This window comes from Mustela nigripes, chromosome 10 (assembly GCF_022355385.1).
Source record: "Mustela nigripes isolate SB6536 chromosome 10, MUSNIG.SB6536, whole genome shotgun sequence".
Lineage (NCBI taxonomy): Eukaryota > Metazoa > Chordata > Mammalia > Carnivora > Mustelidae > Mustela > Mustela nigripes.
This window is the reverse complement of record NC_081566.1, coordinates 52103606-52126371: the sequence shown is the minus strand read 5'-3', so window position 1 is coordinate 52126371 and position 22766 is coordinate 52103606. Positions and strand designations below refer to the sequence as shown.

At 38.4% G+C, this 22766-nt stretch overlaps 1 protein-coding gene across 1 annotated transcript in view; it reads left to right on the top strand.

Annotated features, from left to right (window-relative positions):
* Positions 1-22766, top strand: part of USH2A (usherin) — a 673955-nt gene that overhangs the window by 567492 nt on the left and 83697 nt on the right. Inside the window, exons 59-60 of the mRNA XM_059413329.1 lie at positions 37-199; positions 12511-12865. Of these exons, the coding sequence (XP_059269312.1) occupies positions 37-199; positions 12511-12865 (518 nt within the window). The remainder of the gene's footprint in view (positions 1-36; positions 200-12510; positions 12866-22766) is intronic.

The window sequence follows — 22766 nt, the reverse complement described above, 5'->3', positions numbered from 1 at the left end:
AATTACATAAGGACTCGATTTTTTTTTTTTTTCAAGGAAGTTGTGGAGTTAGCAGTAGGACATTTGTTAAAACATCTGAAGCAGCCCCAATGGATCTACCGTCCCCTGTTCTTAAGGCACTGGGGTCGGCTTGCATCGAGGTTAAATGGATGCCACCTAAAAAGCCAAACGGAGTCATCCTCAACTACTTTCTTCACAGGTAACATTGACTATTACTGTTATTTTAAATTATTTAAAAATGTGTATTATTTGAGGACGGTAAAATCAAATACATTTTCTTTTTCCATAAGGGAATAAGTGGGAATTCATGTTTTTTTGGAGCACCTCCTAAGGTCTAAGATTGGTATTAGAAGCTTTTACACATAATCCAGGGGGGGGAAACCACAGCTACCATGTAGCATTTTTGTCTGAGCCCTACTTTAACGATGAGACCTCATAGTGCACTTTGGCCTTACTTCTGATTAAGTGGTAGAGCAGTTCTCTAGAGGCTCACTGACCAAGAGAACATAGTCATTCCAGAGGAGGAACCAGGTCTGCAATCAGAATTCTAATATTTCCCATCACCTATTATGTGGAGTTTGGAAAAACATTTTTATCCTCAAAAAATAGGGTGTTTTCCATCTGCAGAAAGAATGGTTCAACTCAGCAGTTCCCCTTCTGTTGGAAGGAGTTTCCGCTCAGCTGGCTAGATGGGAATGCAGTAGATAGCAATGCAGCTGCTGTTCACCATGATATGCAGAATTTGTGAAGTATCTCCCCCTAAAATGAAGAAAAGAAGGAAAGAGAGAGTGAAGGGAAAGAGAGAGAGAGAGAGAAGGGAGGGACAGACAGAGGAGCAACGACATTTGGGGTTGAAAGGTGTTGCGCTTCTGATCCGGGTTTCACCTGATGCGCACGCACATAGTCTCAGTGTGTTCTTTAAATAAATAATGAACAATGAGGAGGAGAAGCAGAGGGAGGGAGGGAGAAGAGAGATCAGGAAGGAGAAGAAGAGAGAGAGAGGGAAACAGAATAACCGAGAAACCCTGAGGGAGAAGGAGGAAGAGAGGAGAGAAGGCAAAATCAAACAGGAAGAGAGTCAAGGAGGCAAAGAACTGAGAGTCTGCTCTCCGTGCTGGTCCCTGCAGGTTGCTATAACAAAAACGGCATAAGCTGGGCGGTTTAGAAACAACACACGTTCTTTTCCTGGAAGTTGGGAAAATACAAAATGAAGGTGCTCACAGATTCCATGATTGGTGAGGGTCCACTTTTTGGGTCACAGACTGCTGTCATGTCACCGTGCCCTCACTGTGGTGGAAGCAACTAGAGACCTCCGTGGGCCCCTTTAAAAGGGTAATAATCCCACCATGAGGGTTCCACTCTCATGTCCCAGTCAGCTTACAAATGCCTCATCTCCCAATACCATCACCTTGGGGGTTTGGGCTTTGGCATATGAACTGGGGTTGGAGGCGATGCAGACTTCCTGACCGTAACTGTCTAAGACAAAAAAGGCACAACAGAAGAAAGATACCAGCAGACCTGAGGGATTTGCAGATTAAAAACTCCATTCCAAAAGCCACGTATTTACGTTAGGCAAACCAAAAACAACTCATTTTTGCTCAGACCCTCACACCTACCCCCTCATGGTTTGTCAGTCTCTCCATAAGCCTCACACCTTCCCCTGTTTGGTCCTGTGCCTTGAAAACAGGAAACTTAGTTCAGGCTCCTCTTTCAACTTCAGATATTAAAACCGTTTGATTCGAGTCCATCTTCAGTGACGAGTACAGGTTTGTAGGAAAATTATAGAAGGAGAAAGTATTATTGCATTTCTAGTTACGTAAATGACATGGCCAAAGAAGAGCAAGCCAAATGTCTCCTCAGCCAACATTAATTTGAAGAATAATATTTCTGATTCAAATACACACAAACACGTAAAAATGGCTAACACGAATTTACATTTTAAGCTAAGCTCAGGAGTGCAGGCTCTAAAATGCCCATCCTCTTGGAATAGTTTTCTTTCATCTACTTAATGCTAATTGTATGAGAAAAGCACATCAAATTCCGATTCTGAATAAAGGGAAATAAAGTATCTGTTATGGAGCAGGACGTGGCTTCAGTCTGTTGGTTTTGTAAATAAACCTCATGATTTCAGTGACTATTCCGTGGCAGCTATAGAGAGGGAAAACAGGAAATATAATGCAGAAAGCCCGCTTCAATGAAAAATACTGTAAATTGAATTTGACAGCATTTGATGGCATTTGATTATTCTAGTCACAGCCAAACAATGATATAAAGAGTAATATGAAACAGAATGTGTTACTGCCTAGCAGACTCAAAAGCAATAAACCTTCCTCCAATGTGACACAATCACTTCACAATCATAATTGTAGCCTGTTTGATACCTCTGAGTACAGCAGAAGGGCACTGACTGACATAGATACATTTTGTTTTTTATTTAAAGTGAAATGAAAATGGCGCACTAGGGCTCCAGATACAATCGTTATATTCACCTACATAGGCATGAATCACTTGGCGGTTATTTCAGCTGAAGTTTAAATGTGCTTAGACAACAACAATATCAAATTTTTCTTAGATAGCTGCAAAAAAAAAAATCAGGAATTTGTAAGGACAGAAATAGAATGTAGACACATAGTTCTTTTTCATTCTGGGACTACATAGAGCCCCTTCTATAGTTATGGCCACGAGCCTGCAGTATTTCTGGGGAGGTTATGGCATGTAATCCCTGCTTCATCATTTGCCTCCTCTTTCTTGTATCGCCACCAAAGGAAACACACTTAGCTCAAACCAAAGACAGGGTTTGGCCCAGGCAGATATTTTCATTAAATTGCAGGAAGCCAATTTGCCAATCCCATTTTGAAAATACCTGTCACTCTAGTCTCTCTAACCCCTTAAATCACTTCCCCTCAGTAATTTCCTTCCATTGTTTAAAGACTGCCTCTAGATATCATCCTATTGAAAAGCATCTGTGCTGATAAAGGGGTATCGATGACTTTACAAACAAAATAATCTGGGAAGGATATGATTATTAATGTGATTGCTTCTGTTCCATTTATCTGTTACTTTGTTATTTGATTTAGGCTACTTTGTTCACTAAAGAGAGGAGTTATAAAAGACACTTCTGACAATAGGGAAACATTGATGTTAGTGTTGTGCAACCTGTTTACTGATAGAGTATATAGACAAAGCCATCTTCAGCATTTGTTTTCTCCTCATAGTCCATTTGGATATTATAATAACGATTTTTCAGTATTCCCCTCTGTCATATCTATAATGTTGTAAATGCAAATCCCTCCACAAAGTCTGACTTCCATTACAAAATTCATCAAATATTTCTTTTTCTTGGGACTTCACAAAACACTTAATGAAATGATCTCCCACCATTTTAATAGAGACAAAACTGCATGAGGTTTATTCTCATAAACAGTCTCCTTAAGCAAATACAGAGATTGATCGATGTGCAATAAGAAAAAATATATATACAAATACCTTCTAAACACTGTAGAAGTAGAAATGAATAATGAACTCTTTCTTGAGTATTTAAATAGTAAGATTTTGAAGGATAAAATAAGAGATAGTTAGGATGGGTGGTTGATATGGAAGAATATTCCAAGCAGGGAACTGCAAATAATAATTTTCTAGAACGGGAAATTAAGCTGATTGATTAAAATAAGAGGGTATTGACTCAAAAGTGAAGAAACTTTTATACAATAAATTCATGTTGTGTGGAAAGAGAGATATGGAAATGAAGATAGGTGGATAGATGATTGACAGGTGATAGATATATCAATAAATAGAAATGTTCATATCTGCTGTGAGATCTGAGTCCTATTACCAAGGACCTTTACTATAGTAGGAGATATAAGTCAAAGTAAGCAAACAAACAAACAAAAAAAGAGAAATATATGAATACTTACCAGAAAATATAAATATCTACCAGAAAAATATAAATATTTATCAGAAAGTTTACAGGAGAAAAGGATTCTTTTTGTCTGGAATATTTATGGAAGACTTCATTCACTCATGGATGAAATTGATGTCATTAGAACTTGGCCTTATGATATAAAAATTTAGTGACCATTATTAGAAATATTTTTGTTGGAAAAAAGTTTTAACAGGACAGAATATTAAAAAGACTATTCATCCTTTCTATATGACTTACCCGAGGCACATAAAATTTCCATCAATGAAAGTAACTACTATTAATTTTAATATACATAATATTTCTTCTTTCTTTTTATAGTTTCCCTTTCATAAAAAGAATTATATTGTTCATGCTGTTCTCCAGTTTTCCTTGGGCACGGATGCACACACACAAACCCACACACGTGCACATACACCTCACTTCTTTTAATGACTCAACTATATTTTATTATATGAATGTGAGTCTGTATTATTTAACCAGTCCCCTACTGATGGCAAAATAGGTGATTTCCAAGTTTTCATAACAACAGCAACTCCCAAAAAAACACCTTCACAATGAGCAAATGAAGGATTATTCTTAGTACTAGAAGGGCAGGGTTAAATTTTGTACATTTTAAATTCCTAGAATTTGCTCAATAGTCTTCTAAAAATGGTTGTAAAAATTTTAATTCTGAAAATTCCTGTCATTAGGGGGTCTTATCAGCTTTTCAAATCTTTGCCAGTTCAATATTTTAAATGGCATATTATTGTTTTAATTAAAATTTGGTCATTATAAGTGAAGTCATTGGTTTATTTTAAATATTTCCTTCCTATTTATGTGTGTATATAAAAACTGCATATCCTTAGACTATTTTCTTTTAGACTATTTCTCATTCATCTATGCTCTTTATATAGTAAGGAAATTCTCCCTTTGATGATCATATTAAAATAACACATCAATTATTCCAGCAATTTTATGGGTTCTTCTCCTTATATCTAAATATAAGACTTGATTTTGTTTTAAAGAATGAGAAATCTATGCATTTATTTTTTTTAAAAAACTATCTAGTTTGTCAACATTATTTTATAATTCACTGACTTGAAATGCCATCTATACGAAATCTTCATGTATCATCTGGTCCCTTTCAGGATTTTGTTTTCTATTTCATTTATAGTGGACAGGATTTTAATAAGCAGAGCCTGATGGCAAAGATATCTCAGGTGAATAAAATTAATAGAATGAACCAAATTCCCAATGCTAAAGTCATAGTGTTCAAGTGATGGTCAAGCTTGGCTGGACCCTTTGTTATTTATAGGGAGAATTTTGACAACCAGCTTGATAGTAGATTTTAGAAGACTTGAAATACTAGGCTAAGAGTTTAGATTTTTTATTTGGAAGCAATGTAAGCCATTGCAACTTTCGAGTAAAACAGAAAAGCAGTGTAAAAAAGTGGACAGAGCTTGGCATTTGTAGACAGAAGATATGACTTCAGGTGCTGGGTCAAATACTTAAAAGTTATGTGACCTTGGGGAAGTCATTATATTCCTCAAGCTTCATTTTTATGTAAAGTTAGGCTAATAAACATAAAGAATAACCTCCTAGAATTTTGTAAGAATTAAATGAAGTAAAGTATGTGGAAGTCCTGTGTTAAATATCAAGCATGATAAAAGTAGGAAGTCATCCTAGATGTACAATAAAGATGTACCATGATTTAGGAAGACGAATCTGGCTGTTACAAATATTTAAGGATAAGGAAAAAGATTCGTGATAATAAAAGAAGCAGATTGTACAACAGCATGCCAAGGATGATTCTGTTTTTCTTTAAATATATAGAATATTTCTTTACATTTATATGTGCATAAAAAATGTCTGGAAACAACAAAATAACTGAACAATGCTAATCTCCCAGAGATAAGCACAACCCTTTTTTATTTTTATTTTTTTTAAGATTTTTATTTAGTTATTTGAGAAAGAGAAAGCACGAGAAGAGGGAGGGGCAGAAGGAGAAGCAGGCCAGGGAGCCCAATGCAGGCTCGACCCCAGGACTCTGGGATCATGACCTGAGCCAAAGGCAGACCTTTAACTAAGTGAGCCACCCAGGTGCCCCAAGCACAATCCTTTTAAATACAGATCCTCCTCAACTTACTATGGTTATATCGCAATAAATCCATTGTAAGTTGAAAATACTATCAGTCAAAAATGTGTTTAAGGAGCACCTGCATGACTCAGTGGGTTAAAGCCTCTACTTTCAGCTCAGGTCATGATCGCAGGGTCCTGGGATTGAGTCCTGAATTGGACTCTCTGCTCAGCAGCGAGCCTGCTTCCTCCTCTGTTTCTGCCTGCTTCTCTGCCTACTTTTGATCTCTGTCAAATAAATAATTAAAATCTTTTTTTTTTTTTTAGATTTTTATTTATTTATCAGAGAGAGAGGGAGAGAGCGAGCACAGGCAGACAGAATGGCAGACAGAGGCAGAGGGAGAAGCAGGCTCCCTGCTGAGCAAGGAGCCCAATGCGGGACTCGATCCCAGGACGCTGGGATCATGACCTGAGCCGAAGGCAGCTGCTTAACCAACTGAGCCACCCAGGCGTCCCTGTAATTAAAATCTTTTAAAATATATATATATTTAATACATCTAGCATACCAGGGGCCCCTGGGTGGCTCATTTGAAATAGCACTGGACTTTGATTTCCGCTCAGGTCATGATCAAGTACCGTGTCTGGCTCCACATGCTCACCAGTCTGCTTGTCCCTCTCCCTCTTCTCCTCCCCCACTTGTGCTCTCACTTTGTCTCTCAAATAAATAAGTAAAATCTTAAAAAAATAAAAATACACCTAACTTACCAAACATCATGACTCAACCTGGCCCATTTTAGATGTGTTCAAAACACTTCCATTATCCTCCAGTTGGGCAAAATCATCTAACAAATAATATTTTTGTTATTTTTATATTTTATAATAAATTTTATAGTATTTTAATCTTATTTTAGAATAAAGTGTTGAACATCTCATGTAATTTATTGAACTCTGTACTAAAAGTATAAAATGGAATGTTTGTGTCGCTACAGGAAGGTTGTAAATGTGTCAGTTGTTTACCCTGTGATTGTGCGGCTGACAAAACCTGCCACTCACTGCCACTGCCCCAAATTCTGAAAGTGTATCTTAGGGCATACTGCTATCCTGGGAAAAGATAAAAACTCAGAATGTGAAGTACATTTTCTACTGAATGCATATCACTTTCACGTAGTCATAAAGTAAAAAAAAATTATAAGTCAAGCCGTCGTAAGTTGAGAACTGCCTGTACTTGTGTTTTTGCTCATCCATATTTTCTAATTACTTTTCACAACAAACATATCATATGGCATGATAAAGACAATAATAAATTGTTAGTCCAGATGCAAATCAATCCTCACCCTGTTTATGATTTTCCTATTTCTCTCTTTCTGTAAACACCATCATCACTCCCTGTGGCAAGTTCTGATTGGGAAACAGAAACCACAATGGTTATTTGAACTGAGTTTAACATACAGAATTGTTAAGTAGTTGTAAATTTGTTAACTAGGTAACTGGAGGGATAAAAAGTGAGCTCTAAGATATCATGCGGGTGACAACTGCAGGAAACACGTACTACCCTTGGGACTGAGACAGCTAGAATTCTTAAAAACTTAGTAACTAGAGGGGAGAGCTCCCACTCCCACCCCCAGCCCCATGCAGACACTTGAGGAGGAGTCAGCTTCCAACTGATTCAGGTGTCTGGGAAGAAGGCAGGAGATAAAGCTAGTTTTTCCAAGTGTTGTTAAAATTTTATATTCAAACTTCTCATAAGGAGGAAGGATTTATTACTTTCAGGGTGAAAAATCCTGGCTGGAGAGATGCTTACATAATCAGCAAGCAAACAGGAAGCAAAGAATAAGGAGCCAGTTACTTTTTCCGTTTCAGTCTTCTGAGCTCCCTGTGGCGCCCCCTATTGGCAGAGCTCAACATAGACTCAATCGAGAAAGCAGAAATGCCATTGCAGAGTCCCAGGTCCACCATCATAAAACCATTATTGAAGGAAAGGGTTATTGCTCAGAAACAACAAATTAATAATGGGAACATTTTTTCTAGTTAACCGGGTTTCAGAGAATTTTGGTCTCTCCTTGTCAACCATGGGTGATGGATGATGGACATAACCCAGTCATTGCTTACAAAATAATTACTGCTTATTATAGTATGTCATGCTTCCCTAGGGGCTGAGAATACACAAATAAATAAGAGAGAGTCTTCACCTTCAAGGAGCTTTCAGTATGGTATAGGAGATAGAAAAGAAAGAAAATACATTATCGTTGTTACAAGTGAATCAGCTGAAAAAAGACTTAGCACAAAAGAGAACATGATAATTCTATCTGAGAGAGAAGCAAGGAGAAGACTTCCTGGAGAAAGTGACTGTGGTGGAGCTTAAAAGATGAATTGGAGTTAACCTATAGAAGGGGGAGGATGAAAAAAAGTGTGTGACGAGGAATTGTAGAACCAGACTGACATAGCAGAGCCGTGGAAGCATGAACCATCATGGAATAGAAGGGAACTGTAGACAAGCATTGGATTATGACTGGAATATCAGATGGAATAGAAATTTGGAACAGGAAGCTGGAAGAGTAAGCACAGGCCAGTTGGGTGGCAAATCACTACCATTCTAAGTGGGATTACGTCTTAACACTTTTAAATGATCTTTAACATCTCATCCCCCAACACCAGAGTATCTACTCACTCCACGAAGCCGGATGATTCAACCTTCAATGGTATTTGGTAAATCACCTGTGTTCCCATTTCCTCTACCATCAATTGTAGTTCAGGATCTATCTTTATTCTCATGGGGTCTGTTGAGATGACCTCTTCACTGTGTGACTACCTGTTGGCATTCAATCACCATGTGACATACCTGTTCCCATTCAATGCAGCCTTCACGTGACTGCTGGATTTGTCTTCCCAAAAGCAGCTTTGGACGCCATTTCTATGATAACTTCATTTATATCATGTGTTATGTTTAACCTAGTGGATTTCCATGTGCATAATTTGATATAATTCTTACCAAAATGCTAGGACATCATACACTATAAGGTTATTAATTCCAGTTCACAAAGTGAAATGGAAACTGAGTGTACATGTGAGTTTTGCCCACTATCATCTATTCAAGTGGTTGTAGGCCTAGACCTACAACTTAGGTGTTTTGGGTTTTATATTTAAATTAGTATTCTTAATTATTCTTCATAAATTGAGAGTGGCACTTTCATAATCTGAAATTGCTATGGGAAATGAGCTGAGTTACAGGATTTTGCTTCGGTTGTTTCTGAAGACAAGTGCTAAGAATTGTTGCAGAAATACAGGAATAAGGAGTTTTGTTTTTTTATTTTTAAGATTGTACTACAGTAAGAAAACGTAAGTGTGAATCTTTTAAAATAGATGGTTCCTAATTTTAATACTTATTTTTGTTTTTTTCTTAGTGTTAAGCAGCCTTAAATTAACTCTAGTCGGAAAAGAGCGTTCATTACTGAAATATCTCCCAAGTGAGTTTAAGCATAGAATAACCATTTGGCTATTCAGAGAGAACTGAAAATGTGATTTCCCTAAACGCAGAAGGTTCAGGAGGAAACACTTCCAGTTAAATGAACAGTTGAAGCCTAAATCTTAAATAAATTGAGAATAATTGCCATCTACTTAACTTCTTCTGTTCAAAGTTCATCCAGACCTGAAGAGATTCTATTCTTTAATACCATAGATGGAGTATTTACCTCAATATAATGTTACTTTATTGAGTATTCAATAGTAACAAGAAGTACTTAACCAGGTTACATCTTTTAATTGTTTTGGTAGGTAAACTTGAAGCTTACATAATATTTAATCTTTCACATAGCACAGATTTTTTAAAATTCATGCTTACAGGCAATTTTTAAAAGAATGTCACAACCACAACTAGACCTCAATGTGGGAATTCATGAGAGTTTAATAAAAATTAATTGAATTGTCATAGAAAGGTTGAAGCCAGACAACACAGACAATTTTATTTCCCCATAGAAGTTTATGTTTGTTTGCTGTATTATGTTCCTTGCAAACACCTTTTAAAAACTCAGAGAGGAGTCCTTGGCTGTGAGCCCTGTGGTCCTCATTAGAATGGATCCCTCCCAATGACACACCTGGTACCTAGTATCTGCAGCAAGTACAAAGGCCAAACCCTGCAAACCGACACTGAGTGCAGAATCTGGCCCTCGCGTGGTAGCAAGGAATAATGAGGTGGGTTGCCGAAACTTAATTGCAGGTCACTGAGAGGTATCTAGGAAGCCTCTATGGTCTCCAGCGGGAGGCTTGTCATTGCTTATGCTTAGGTCATTGTGATTTATCAACTTGAGGATCATCAAATTCCCAAAGCCAGAGATTTTAAATATCCTGCCTTTTTGTGAGAGGTACTGTCATTTACTTTGCCTTAATAACCCTTTCCATTTTGATGGCTAATCTGATATGGCAGCATGTGACTATCCTGGCATCTGAAGAGCATGTTCATTAAATACTCCTAACGGCCTGGAAAATACTGCCTTATCCATCAGTCTCTCTCAACTACAGAGCAGAAGCTGAGTAGGAGAGGAGAGGGTCATCTCTTGGGTACATTCTTCCCCAACCTGGAATACTACCCTGGTAGGTAAAAAGAGTTAATAGAGATGAGGCAAAAATGCAGAGAAGTCATGGAATTACATGTCTTTTGGCCACTCCTTCAAAAAAAAAAAAAAATTACAGAATCTACAGGGCTCAGAGTCTGGGAATACAGAAATAGACCAACCATGATTCCTCAAGAGTTTTCCCTTCTGATTAGGTCTGCAGCTAACCAGATTTTTTTTTTAATTTTTTTATTTGTGGGATTTTTGTTGTTGTTGTTGTTGTTGTTGTTGTTGTTTTATCCTGATTTTATATCCAGGTGAGCAAATAACTGTTCCAAATGAAACATCAGATATTGGAGCTATACTAACAACTGAGAAATCCATTTCTCTTGCTTAGATGTTTTATGTTCTATATATTGAGTATCAAATAGTATGCACGGGCCTTAGTTTTTATATCAGTCAAATCTACAGATGGGACTGAAGAATCCCTTCCTCAGGCTTCTGAGGATTTTTTGAGTGTAATGTAAATTTTATTAGGTCTTGGAGAAGACATCTAAAAGGAATTTGATTTTTGCCCTTTAAAGATCTTCTAGAGCATATTCGTGTGATATAATTTATCATGTTATTTTCATTAATTTGCATGTAGCTTTATCTTCTCGACTCATCCTTGAATTCCTTTAGAGAAAGAATGCGTACTTCTGCTCCTGGTATAAAGTGTGGTGTATATTATAGTTTAAGCATAGAATAACCAGGGTTGCTCAGTAAAGGTTTGTTGATGAACACAAGAAAGAACAGTCCTTACTTTGAAGGGTAATGGCTTAATTAAAGAAGAGAAAATTCAGATGAAGAGAAGATGCATGACAGGCAAGATGTGAATTCAAAACATTTTTTAAATATCCTAGAAGCATATGCAAAATAACATTGTGCAAGGTAAAAGAATTAGAACCGTGGGCTTCTCTTCATCATTCTTCTTCCTTCACGATGCTAGCCAGGGTTTTTTTCACACAAAGACCTTGTTGTTCTAGGAGCAGTAAGAGGGTCGCCCTCAATGTGTAAACACTTTTCAGGTCTCTGCATTCATCATGTGTGCTAGTGTCATGTTGACCAATGAGAGTCATACGGCCAAGTTCAGAGTGAGTTTAGGAGACATTAGCAATAGACGTGGGTACAGGGAGATGAAACAATCGGAATACTTACTGCAGTCCAGCTACTACAGAAGGGTACGAATTCCCAATAATGTCAACTTCCAGTAATTCTATATAGTGTGATTTCCAGATGTGCAAAAAATAAAATTGTGCAATATAATTCATGTGCACATGCATACACTTCACATACATATAAACACACAAAGATCCAGAAATATTTTTTTAAATCTATTTATTTATTTGACAGACAGAGATCACAAGTAGGCAGAGAGGCAGGCGGAGAGGGAGAAGGAAGCAGGCTCTCTGCTGAGCAGAGAGCCCGATGCGGGGCTCGATCCCAAGACCCTGAGATCATGACCTGAGCCAAAGGCAGAAGCTTTAACCCACTGAGCCACCCAGGTGCCCCCAGAAATATTTTTTAAATGTCTTAATAGTGCTTACATCTATGCTTCTGATTTTTTTAAGTTTCTAAATAATGTATGTGTTTCTATATACGGCATAGGCAGGTGTTTTTAAGGAAAAATTTCTAAGGCAATACAATAAAATGTAATTATGGATGGTGCTGCACAGTTTGAATGTCTTTATTTCTTCTGTGTTTTCCATGTTTTCTAGGAAATATATACATTCTTTATGATTAGCCAAATATATATTTTAAAAAACGCTCTTAAAAAATGATATTGACTCAGGTTTCTTGTGCCCCCTTCCTTCTGGTCTTCATTATGACACCGGAAAGGAGCAGTTGAATGGATAAATTCTTCTGAAAAGCAATTTCTTCCTCTATGTGCAAACCTTCCTTTGAAGTGTACAGCTGTCCCTGATTGCCTTCCTGGTCTCCTTTCAGACGTCCTGCTGGCATTGAAGACGAGTCCCTTTTGTTTGTCTGGGCAGAAGGAGCCCTTGAATTCACCGATGCTTCGGATACTCTGATGCCTTTCACGCTCTACGAATACCGAGTCAGAGCCCACAACTCCAGGGGGTCAGTGGAGAGTCTGTGGTCATCAGCACGGACCCTGGAAGCCCCACCTCAGTATCTGCCAGCACCTTGGGCACAAGCCACCAGTGCTCATTCGGTTCTGCTGAACTGGACGAAGCCAGACTCTCCCAACGGCATAATCTCCCAATACCATGTGGTCTACCAAGAAAGACCCGATGATCCAACATTGAACGTCTCTACTGTGCATGCTTTCACCGTGACGGTAAGAACTTAGGAAAAGAGAGTAACAGATGCTTAAAGTATCTGGTTAATATGTTGAAATTTATTCTTTATCCAGCTTATCTTTTTTTTTTTTTTTTCAGTTAGAACTTAAATACACTAAAATCTTTCACATGTGAAAAAGAGCAGTGTAGTCACAGGGAAGATATGGAACTGAGTATAAGGGACACTGGAGACCAGTTTCCAGGCCACGATTAATTTGTATTACCTCAAGCAAATAAGCGAACCTCTCTTTGTGTGATCCATTAAATGGGGATACTAAATATGTCTCTGTATCTCTCAGGGGGATGAAACATAGATAAAATTAGACAGATACGGATATAGATACAGATACAGATTTGGTACAGACACATATATAGATACAGATTCAGAACAGATATAGATATAGATAGATATGATATGATTGGCTCTTTGAGAAAAAAAGTTAAAATTTCTAGATCTATCTGGATGATATAAATATAGATATAGATACAGATATAGATATAGGTATAGATATCACATGCACCATAACTTATTTTCTTGGGTTGATCATCTCGCTCATAAAATAATTTAATTGAGTTCACTAGCATCTTCTGAGAGCTTTCTTTCCACCTGGTATGTGCTGATGTTCTATGGGAAATAGGGAAATAGGATGGTTCTTTTATCAGGGAGCTTTCTTTTTTATCATACAGCAGAGATGAGAATTGAACATGAGAAAAAAGTCAGAGAAGTAGTGCATGATAGGCTATAATATCCACCACATGGTGATTCAGGTCCCAAACTCTGCCCACCACCCACCAAGCCGTAAACCACAATATAGGAGAGAATATCAACTACCAAGAATTAGTCAAAAAATGCTCTGAGAAGTCAGCAGAAAACTCTCAAACTGAAGAGTCTTCATGGAAAAGATGAAACTTGTGGTCTTAGCAGTTAAATACATGCGATTTTTAAGATGTGGCAAAACCTTAAAAATAGACAGAATAAAGCATTTTTCAAAAAGCAGACCATGTTCCTGTGTTCCCAGTCTAGGCACCCAAATATACCTGAAGGTTATCTTATAGAGTATCAGCTTTATCAAAATATCTAAATAATACTGAGAAAACGTATTGTAATAAAACTCTGAAAGAAACAGTTATAAATGAATAGTTTAAAGTATAGTATCTTCTCCCGCTCCTTATGTTCAATTTTCTTCATATGACTAAAAAATAAGCAGCCTGTGAATTAAAGAGATAGTATTTGTCTTCATTTTATTTAGAATTCAGAACTGATACTTTATTTTTTATGTTATATTTAACTATCTTTCACATTACATCTTCCTAGAGGCTTTACTATAAGCATTAGAAGCAGTGTTCTTAAGTGCAGATCTTTTTTAGTTGATATGTGATCCATGGAGAAATCTATGACTTCTTACCACATTGTTAGACTTCGTGTTCTAAACTTCTACCTGAAAGCAACATCCTAAAAATTAAAGTAAAATGCTAAAAAGCTCTTGACAGCTTTCTGAATGACACGCTTTAACTTAAATATATTTTTATTAAAGGCACTAATATTGCAATAATTAAACCTCTGATTTTAAAATATGGCTTTTAGAGGCCTGAGCCTAAACATTTAATTTCCTAAAACAATTCTACTGGAAATTCTCGTATGGAATACCCTCTACATCATTCTTTCATAGCTAGTTTCATCTCACAACACAAGATTTAAAGTATACAATGAACTCTGTCTTGTATTAAATCTGCCAGGTTCTGTTTTTATCCCTCTGAAAAGTTCCTAAAAGAGAGGAAGGCCTATTGCTCCAAGCTTTAAGCATCTTTAAGCACCTTTATCCGTGGGCCCACAGCCCCTACCTGGCAGCCCAGTGTTGCTATGCTCTTCCATTTTCCAAAGAGTAATCCTTGCGCAATGCTAAAGAGGATAGCCAGAATGATCAGCAAACAGTACTATTTCCACCCTATTTTATAATGTTTGCATCTGTGTGTGTGTGTACAGAATACCCCGCCCCCCCCCCCGATCTGGATCTCTGGCCCTGAGAATCCTGAGAAAAGATTTCATTAGGGTCATTAGGAAAAGCCCAATTAGAGCTTGTTAAGCAATCAAGGACATCTCCCATAGACCAGTCGGACCAGTGTTCAGACATTGTGATTAGCAAGCCAGATTTCCAGGGCAGGACACCACTGTGACTCTTTATGGGCTGACATCTTTGAAAGAAAGAATCAGAAAAATAAACTATAGTCTTTGAGCTTCAGACATTCCTACATCCCAAGAGAACGTGTTTGAGCATTAAAAAAAAAAAAAAAAAAAAATAATAATAATAATAATAATAAAGATATTTAAAGAAGGGGGTTCTACCATGTAATTCCAATTCCTTACCATCAGAGAAGAATTTTATTTTTAATCCTATCCAAATCCTTCCTCCTGTCACTTAAACCCATCCCTTCCTGTTCAGAACAGCATGACTTCTTTAAACCAGTGCAATGAACCTTCAGGGTCAAGAACAGATTATTGACAATTCAATCCAATTTGGCAAATGGTCATTGAGCACTATATTCAGTATGCCAATACTCAATACTACAGTCAGCTGTATTGTTGAAGGCTACCACGAGACTGGACCCTTGGGCAGAGCAGAGACTGAAGGGGAAGTTGAGTAATCAAGTCTGAGGCACACTTTATTACTTCTGGGCATTTCAGATTTCTAAGTTTCTTTGCTTCTGGGTTTCTGCTGCTCATGTACTAATGATTCCCTTTCAAATTGCTCTGAGTGTCTTCCTGGCTCTACTTAGTTTTTCTCTAATTCCTATACTAGTTAAATATCTTTACTGTCTTCTTCCCTGTCTGTGCCTGCCCTCTGAAATATTTCAAGCTTTTGTTTCACTGACTACTCTGGCTAGCATTCTCCAGAGCAACAGAACTACATTTTTAATTGGCAAGGCACAGGATCCATCCCCACAATTGAATGATTACAGTTTAATCCACAGACTTGCAAGAGGTATCACTAAATAGTCTCATTGAGTCTCTTGTTTATTGGTATCCTAGCTCTGCATGAGGGGCCACCAATAAATTGCCCATGATGTAGTGCCATCACTGGCTTGTCCCAACGTCCCCCCAGAGTTGTTTATGGACAGGTGGACGTTGCTGGGAGAGCCACATAAAACAGGTGCAATGGATGCATGAATCCTCTTGATGGTGGCAATGGATGGAGAAATGGCAATGGGGGCCCTCCATGGGGTGGAGAGCATATGTGTTGGCAGGAGCAGCAGCAGCAGCAGTAGAGGCAGCAGGAGAGGAGAAATGGAAAGAGTGTGGGTTTTAATGTATCACCAGCTTCTCTCCCAATCTCATGAAAAGTTTCACATCCCTTTGGTCCCAAGTAGGTTCTTCTAAGGGGAAGAGAGAGACGTTTAGATTCCTAGGGTCTCTTCAGACCAGTACTCCCCACTACTGAAAACAAGATTTAAGTAGAAGTCCTTAAATTCCCTCCCCAATTAGCTCTGTGATGAATTGTGCAGTGTCAGGAGAGAAACTGTATTTAGCCTTGCTTGGCATGCAAAAGTTCCATGGTGGTATTTACAGGGAACACTCCTGGCGAGGTTGGCGATACTGCTGCCACCATTCAGATTTGTTTGCTTTTTCTCACTGGCACCTGCCATCGCACTGGCAGAAATAACTTGGGATTTAAAGGCAAAGGTGGTTTACCTGTTAGTCTGTGCTCTCAGTATACCCCTGCTTATCCCACAGGGCTATGAAACATCAAGCCCAGATTATACATTTGCCCAGTACCCTGAAAGATAGATGGTACTTCACTTTCTGGGTAGAATCAAGCATACGGTGCTGAGGGGGTAAGCAAATTATATGGGTCACTAAAAGTTGGCTTCCAATCTGGAAATAAAATCCAGAATTACAAACTCTACTTCCTAGATTTTAGTTGCCAAACTCCCTTGCCCAAAGTCAAGGAAGACGTATTCAAAATTTTCTCTTGTGGTTGTCTCAGATCTCTTTACCACTAAGTAGATATGTGGAGGGACATGAGATGTTTCCGACTTGCCACATCGTGGAGAGTTTGTGAGTACCTTGTGATTCATTTGTTTTTAATCCTATTTTTATTTGGGTTTAACATTAATGTCAACTATTTTTACTCTTTATGTATGTTCTTAATTAATTTTAGCTCTTAAAATTTGATGGCTCTTGGCCTTTTCTCCCCTTATTTATAAGACAGTAGAAATGCACTAGGAGATCTACATATCTATAAGGACTCCTTTGGTGGTGACTATCTTTCCAAAATGAAGAAAGATTTGGTGATAAGAACAATTACTGTACTTTTTATATCAGTTCTATTAGCTGAGATTTTCACATTTTATAATGTAACTATGTTACTCATTCTTTTTATTTTTTTTTTAAGATTTTATTTATTTATTCGACAGAGAGAGATCACAAGTAGGCAGAGAGGAAGGCAGAGAGAGAGGAGGAAGCAGGCTCCCCGCTGAGCAGAGAAACCGATGTGAGGCTCGATCCCAGGACCCTGGGATCATGACCTGAGCCAAAGGCAGAGGCTTAACCCACTGAGCCACCCAGGTGCCCCTATGTTACTCATTATTTATGTAAGATTACAAAATAGAGAAGGGTAAGTGTCGCAAAAACGATGACCACTTATTGGTGCGATTCATGTTGTTGTATTGTAATGATGTCGGGTCTGACATTAACTTTTCATTCATTAGCCTTGCATTACCTTTATCCCATTTTTCTAATAAGATGGTACCAATCAAAGATCTATATCAGGGATCCGTTTTGCGCTCAGTATTACTGGAGACACAAACCACGTAAGTCTTCTTGAACTTCATATAAGTACTTCTTAGAGAGAGCTTTGTTTTTCTCAAACCACTTTATTCCAACAAGCTTCCTCCAGGACTCCCTTGCTCAATCATCACTAATTTCCAGGACAGGTCCTATGGTTTTCCAGCCACATTCAGTGACAAGTACCAGCCCGGTTCTGGTAATCAGGATGCATTTCAAGTGTTAAAAAAAAAAAAAAAAAAAAAAAATCTAGTCTAAAGCCTGACTTGTGTTAAGAGATCTACCATAGAAAAGAAAGGATATTTTTATTTTGTTTATTTTCTTCCCTCCTTTTTAGTTCCCCAGGAACTGTGGGAGAAAAGAGAAAACTGGACAAAAAAGAGCAGAGCCTTAATCATGAATCTAGTTCTTCTCCATCTGTCAGTGCTTCCTGTGAGGTTATATGGAGATCCTGCATGGGGAAACTCCGTGTTTCACATTCCCTGAAGCAGGCAATGCACTCTCTGGCTAGTTTCTGGCACCATTACTGCCCCCAGAGCTTCACCCCACAGCCTCTTTTACATCTGCGGTCTTACCTCCTGAGCAGTCAGCGGATACTAGGTCATATCACACTGAAAAACTCATTCTTTTCTTGACATCCTCCAAGCCTGGGGAAAACTCATTCTACAAAATAAGGGAAGTACCAGATTGTTCAGCCCTATCTTCTGTATTTTACCTCCATGCTGAGAGAGACCCAGCCAGCTTCACAACTTCAGAATTCGTTGAATAAGAAGCAGGAAGCAGCTTCTGTGCTGAGCCATGATCCCCAAATCTTGGGATCACACAGGAATCTAAGAAGATGCTTCTTCACACTCGTGGCTGCATCAGAATTACCCCGAGTCACTTCAGCTCAGTTACAATCTTCACGAAAAGAGTAGATTGTCTATCTCACTTTTCTTGCAGATGCCCTCAATTCCTTCAAGTTGTTCTCTTGGATATCCCTCCTGTGTCTTGAGAGAGGGGCATGCTGTATCCGCATTTCTTCTCCCCAAGTAGTAGGGGAAAAACCTGGCCAAGTTTCTCTACCAAATTCTCTTCAAGAACCTGGATCTTCTCTTATCTAAGTTGTCTTATATAGATCTTCAGAGGAAGGTTGGCTGGAAGGTATGAGGTTGATTCTTTCTGGAAGTTCTGCAGAGGTCTGTCTGGCAGTTCCAGTAGTTACTTATCACTGGTTTTCTCTAAGTTTTACTTATTATTCCCTAATACCTCCTGTTCCATAACTAAAAGGATCCATCATCTTTCTGGCTACTCAAGCCAGATAATCTTTGAGTCCTTCCCTTTCCTCAGTTCCATATCCAGTTTTCACGAAATCCGACTGATTCTACTTCTAAAGTATTTCTTGAATCCTTCTGCTTGCAGACCATGTTAGGTTCTTCACAAAAGTTGTTCCTCCTCAAATCATGATCATGTTCTTACACGCGAAATAGATCCGTCCTCCTCTTTAATCGTCAAATCTGAAATAAATGTTACTTAACTCACAAGGCTATTGCAAGCGCTAAGTAAATTAAGGCATACACAAAGTACTTTAGAAACTCTACATGGCAATGTAAATAGGATGTAAAACTTCAGAAGTCCTCCTATTTGGACTAACAGAAGCTGGAGGAAATGAACAAAAGTAGAAAAAGTAGAAAAAGTTTTGATTTGCATACAAAGCAACAATACTAGTTTGGTCATGAATGAAATACCTTATGTTTTATATATTTTAAGCATTCCTCGCCTTGCAACAAAATTCAGAGCTTGCCAATTTAAGTGCTTCTTGATACCACACATTTCATTTCCAGGTAATGTCCCAGGTATTGGATTAGGCTCTATTTCTTTTCTAAGTTAGCTGGAACAGGATCATGTTTTTTGTGTCCCTAAGGTTTAGCACTGACCCATTTCCTCTTCTGCCATAACATCTCAGTCTTTCCCCTTTAAGAGTCCTCATCAGGCCATTACCTCTCTAGATGCAGTTCTGTTTACCCACCGTGATGCTCAGTGGACCCTGCTCATCCGAGATCCTATCAGCAAAACATGAGGTCTCTTGATAACACACAGACAGATAGACACACACACACACACACACATACACACTTCACAAGGCACACAGATTCTACAAACTAACATCAGCCCGCTTTACCTGTGCCAGAGGGTGGGCTATCAGTATATGAGGGGCGGTTGGTGAGGAAGCTACTTGCCCTTTCATTCCAGTATGTTGTTGTTTTGTCTTTAACTGAATTGTAAAGGCAACTAAGAATGCCACAGACCCTTGTTAAATACATATATGAAAATAAAACGAACTTGTCCACACGGTAACAGGCCCGGACCATAAATTCAGGCTATATGCCAGTTAGCAGAGACAGCAAGCTGTAAATGGCAGTGAAGGGCAGAAGTTAATTGAACTACTGTGCTCTTGTCACAAGTGGAAAGTAGCCACTACCTGAGACAAGATGGCTGCCCCCGAAGTACCCTATTACAGCCAAGAGATCATATCCTGAGCTCTGCAAGGGCTTATGGGTGAGGGGGAAATCATACACAGATGACCAATTTTTTTATGGTTCACAGCCGATCAAAGTGAAATTCAGCAGCTGTTCAGGACAAGTGACCACTGTAACGGCTGTAATATAACCTACTAAATAGAGAGGGAATTGCATTAGAGCAAGAGGTTAGCTGTGATTATCGGCAGGTGAGTGCTTTATTGAAGTTGAAAGACCATTAACATTGATAGAGTAATTATTTCAACTTGAAAGTAATTACCTTGATGGGTGATAACTTCTCTAGTGTTCCCAGATTTGATTGGGCCAAACAATTGTGAGCTCCTGAAGCCTAGAAAAATATTACAACAATACTGTGATTTTTAAATTACTGAAACCACTGTTGGAATATTTTAATTATGCCGAACAGTGAAAAGATTTTGCCTTATACCAGCTAGTGACCTCTCATGTAGAGAGAGACATTTGCTTTTTAATCCAAATGCAATGACCCACACCCACCACCTGTGAATACATATGTGATGGGTTTGCAAATGAATCTTTTTATCTCGATATAATTTTTAAGGTGAAACATCTTGTTAGTGCCGTAGCCGGGTGTTAACTAAGCTCGAACTGCTGGCATTGTTGATCATGTCTATGACCCAGGAGGCCCCAGAACAGCAACTATCTTCTGTCTTTGCCACAGAGGGCTTAGGTTTATAATAAATTAAATATTTTGATAATGGCATTTGATAATCAATTAAATATTTTGATAAAGTTGAAAATTATGAATGCCACGTAGTGTGGATCCCAACTTTCAGACTTTATTTAGTCACGTAATTTATTTGTTTGAATAGTTCGCTTGCTCGATGTTATGCAACTCCACTATAAACACACCATTATCAGGGTGTTTTGTGTTTATCCACACTGGGCATCAGCAAACAAAATGAAAATTGAAAATCTGTGCTACTTGCTTCTCTGAAATCTCATGCATGTATGGAAATTATGAGTTATTTGCAAATGAGGACCAAGACACATAAAATCCAGTGTGGCGATCAAGACCCAAGAAATATCGTGGGACCCTTCCATGAATCAGGTATTCACATAATTCTCTTTTGAGAACCTATTGTCCCCAGAAGCTACTACAGATACAAAGAAAGAGGAAATACTCTCTTCTCCCTGTGACTCATGGTGTTCTTGAAGCAAATAAGGAAAGAGACAAATTATGATATAACTAGCAATTATTTGGTCAGGCTTAGGCGTTTTTACTTGTAAATACTTCCAAGAACCCAGGAGGACCCTTGCTCATACCCCTGATTCCAAACCCAGCGCTCCTCCTGCCGAACCACAGACCCCTGACTGAACAAACACGGCATCATGATTCTTGGTCCTGCTGTCAGAGGAGATGAATGTGACATCACCTTCAAGTTCCTGGATGATTCCTTAGAACTTTCTATCATCTTGGCAGGGTTTGATCAGATGATCAGCCAGTGAAAGAGTGTCTTAACAGCAGCCCTTCCCCGGACTTTTTTTCTAATCAAAATCTGATTCTCATAAGGGCAAAACAGGTTTCCACCTGTTGTGTAAGAGCCACGAAGGAACGTTTTACCAAACAGGCCATAAATTCAGAATATGTGTCCTGGGTTTCCTCCATCTCTCCTTCTCTGCCCTGAATTCCTCTCCGTAGACAAAGTCACTGGGTCTCTTATTTCAGAAGGAATCAGAGCACAGAAATCCCTGCCGAGCCAAAAGAGATTTGCAAACTGAGAAGTGAAATGACTGGTTTGAATTTGGTAAAACAGTAAGGGTTTGAGATAAAGCCACTGGGAAAGTGAGAAGAATTTATAATTTGAATTATAAATCTTGCCATTAAGCCAAAGAGTGTAGAAATCTGACCAATTTGACATCACATCAGAGTCCGTAGCCCAGCAAGCTCTCCGTGTGTCATATGCAGTTGGGCTAAAGATTGTATTAAGGAGCCCCTCAGGTACTCTGAATTTAAAATAAGTGTAATAACTCATTTTTAAACATTTTACGTGATACTTGGATTATTCAATATTCACATTACAAAATCAGGGAGTTTTAATCCATTCAAAAAGGTGCGTTGTCTACCTCTGAAAGATAATGGCCATATCTAGATAGTAAAATTACAGTATATTTTTAACGGATGTAAATGTTACTTTTTGACAAGGCACAAGTAATGAATTTTATCATATAAGTTCCTATTGGGTGATTATGATACAGAGTTTTATTTTTGCTAAAGCAATTACTAGTGTCATGGCTGGATACCTGTGCCCATTAGTGGCTGGTTCTGTGTTTTTTTTAGGATGGTTATTGATCTCTTGCTGAGCTGAGATTCAGGTTTTATGCCAGATAGCTTGATTAATGGGTTGGTTTCTATAAGTGGACTGAATGGGGATAGAAACCAGGGGCAGCCTGCTCTGCCAACCCCAAATCCGTCAAGACGCATAGCTCATTATGAAACAGTTATCAAGGATACATGAAAAATTAATTGGGCTCAGTTTGATTCTGAAAAGAATCGGCTTTCTACTTGGCGGGCCCCCCCACTCTTTCCAGATGTTGTGCACCGTCCCCTGGAGAAACAGCAAAGGGAGATGTATTAAT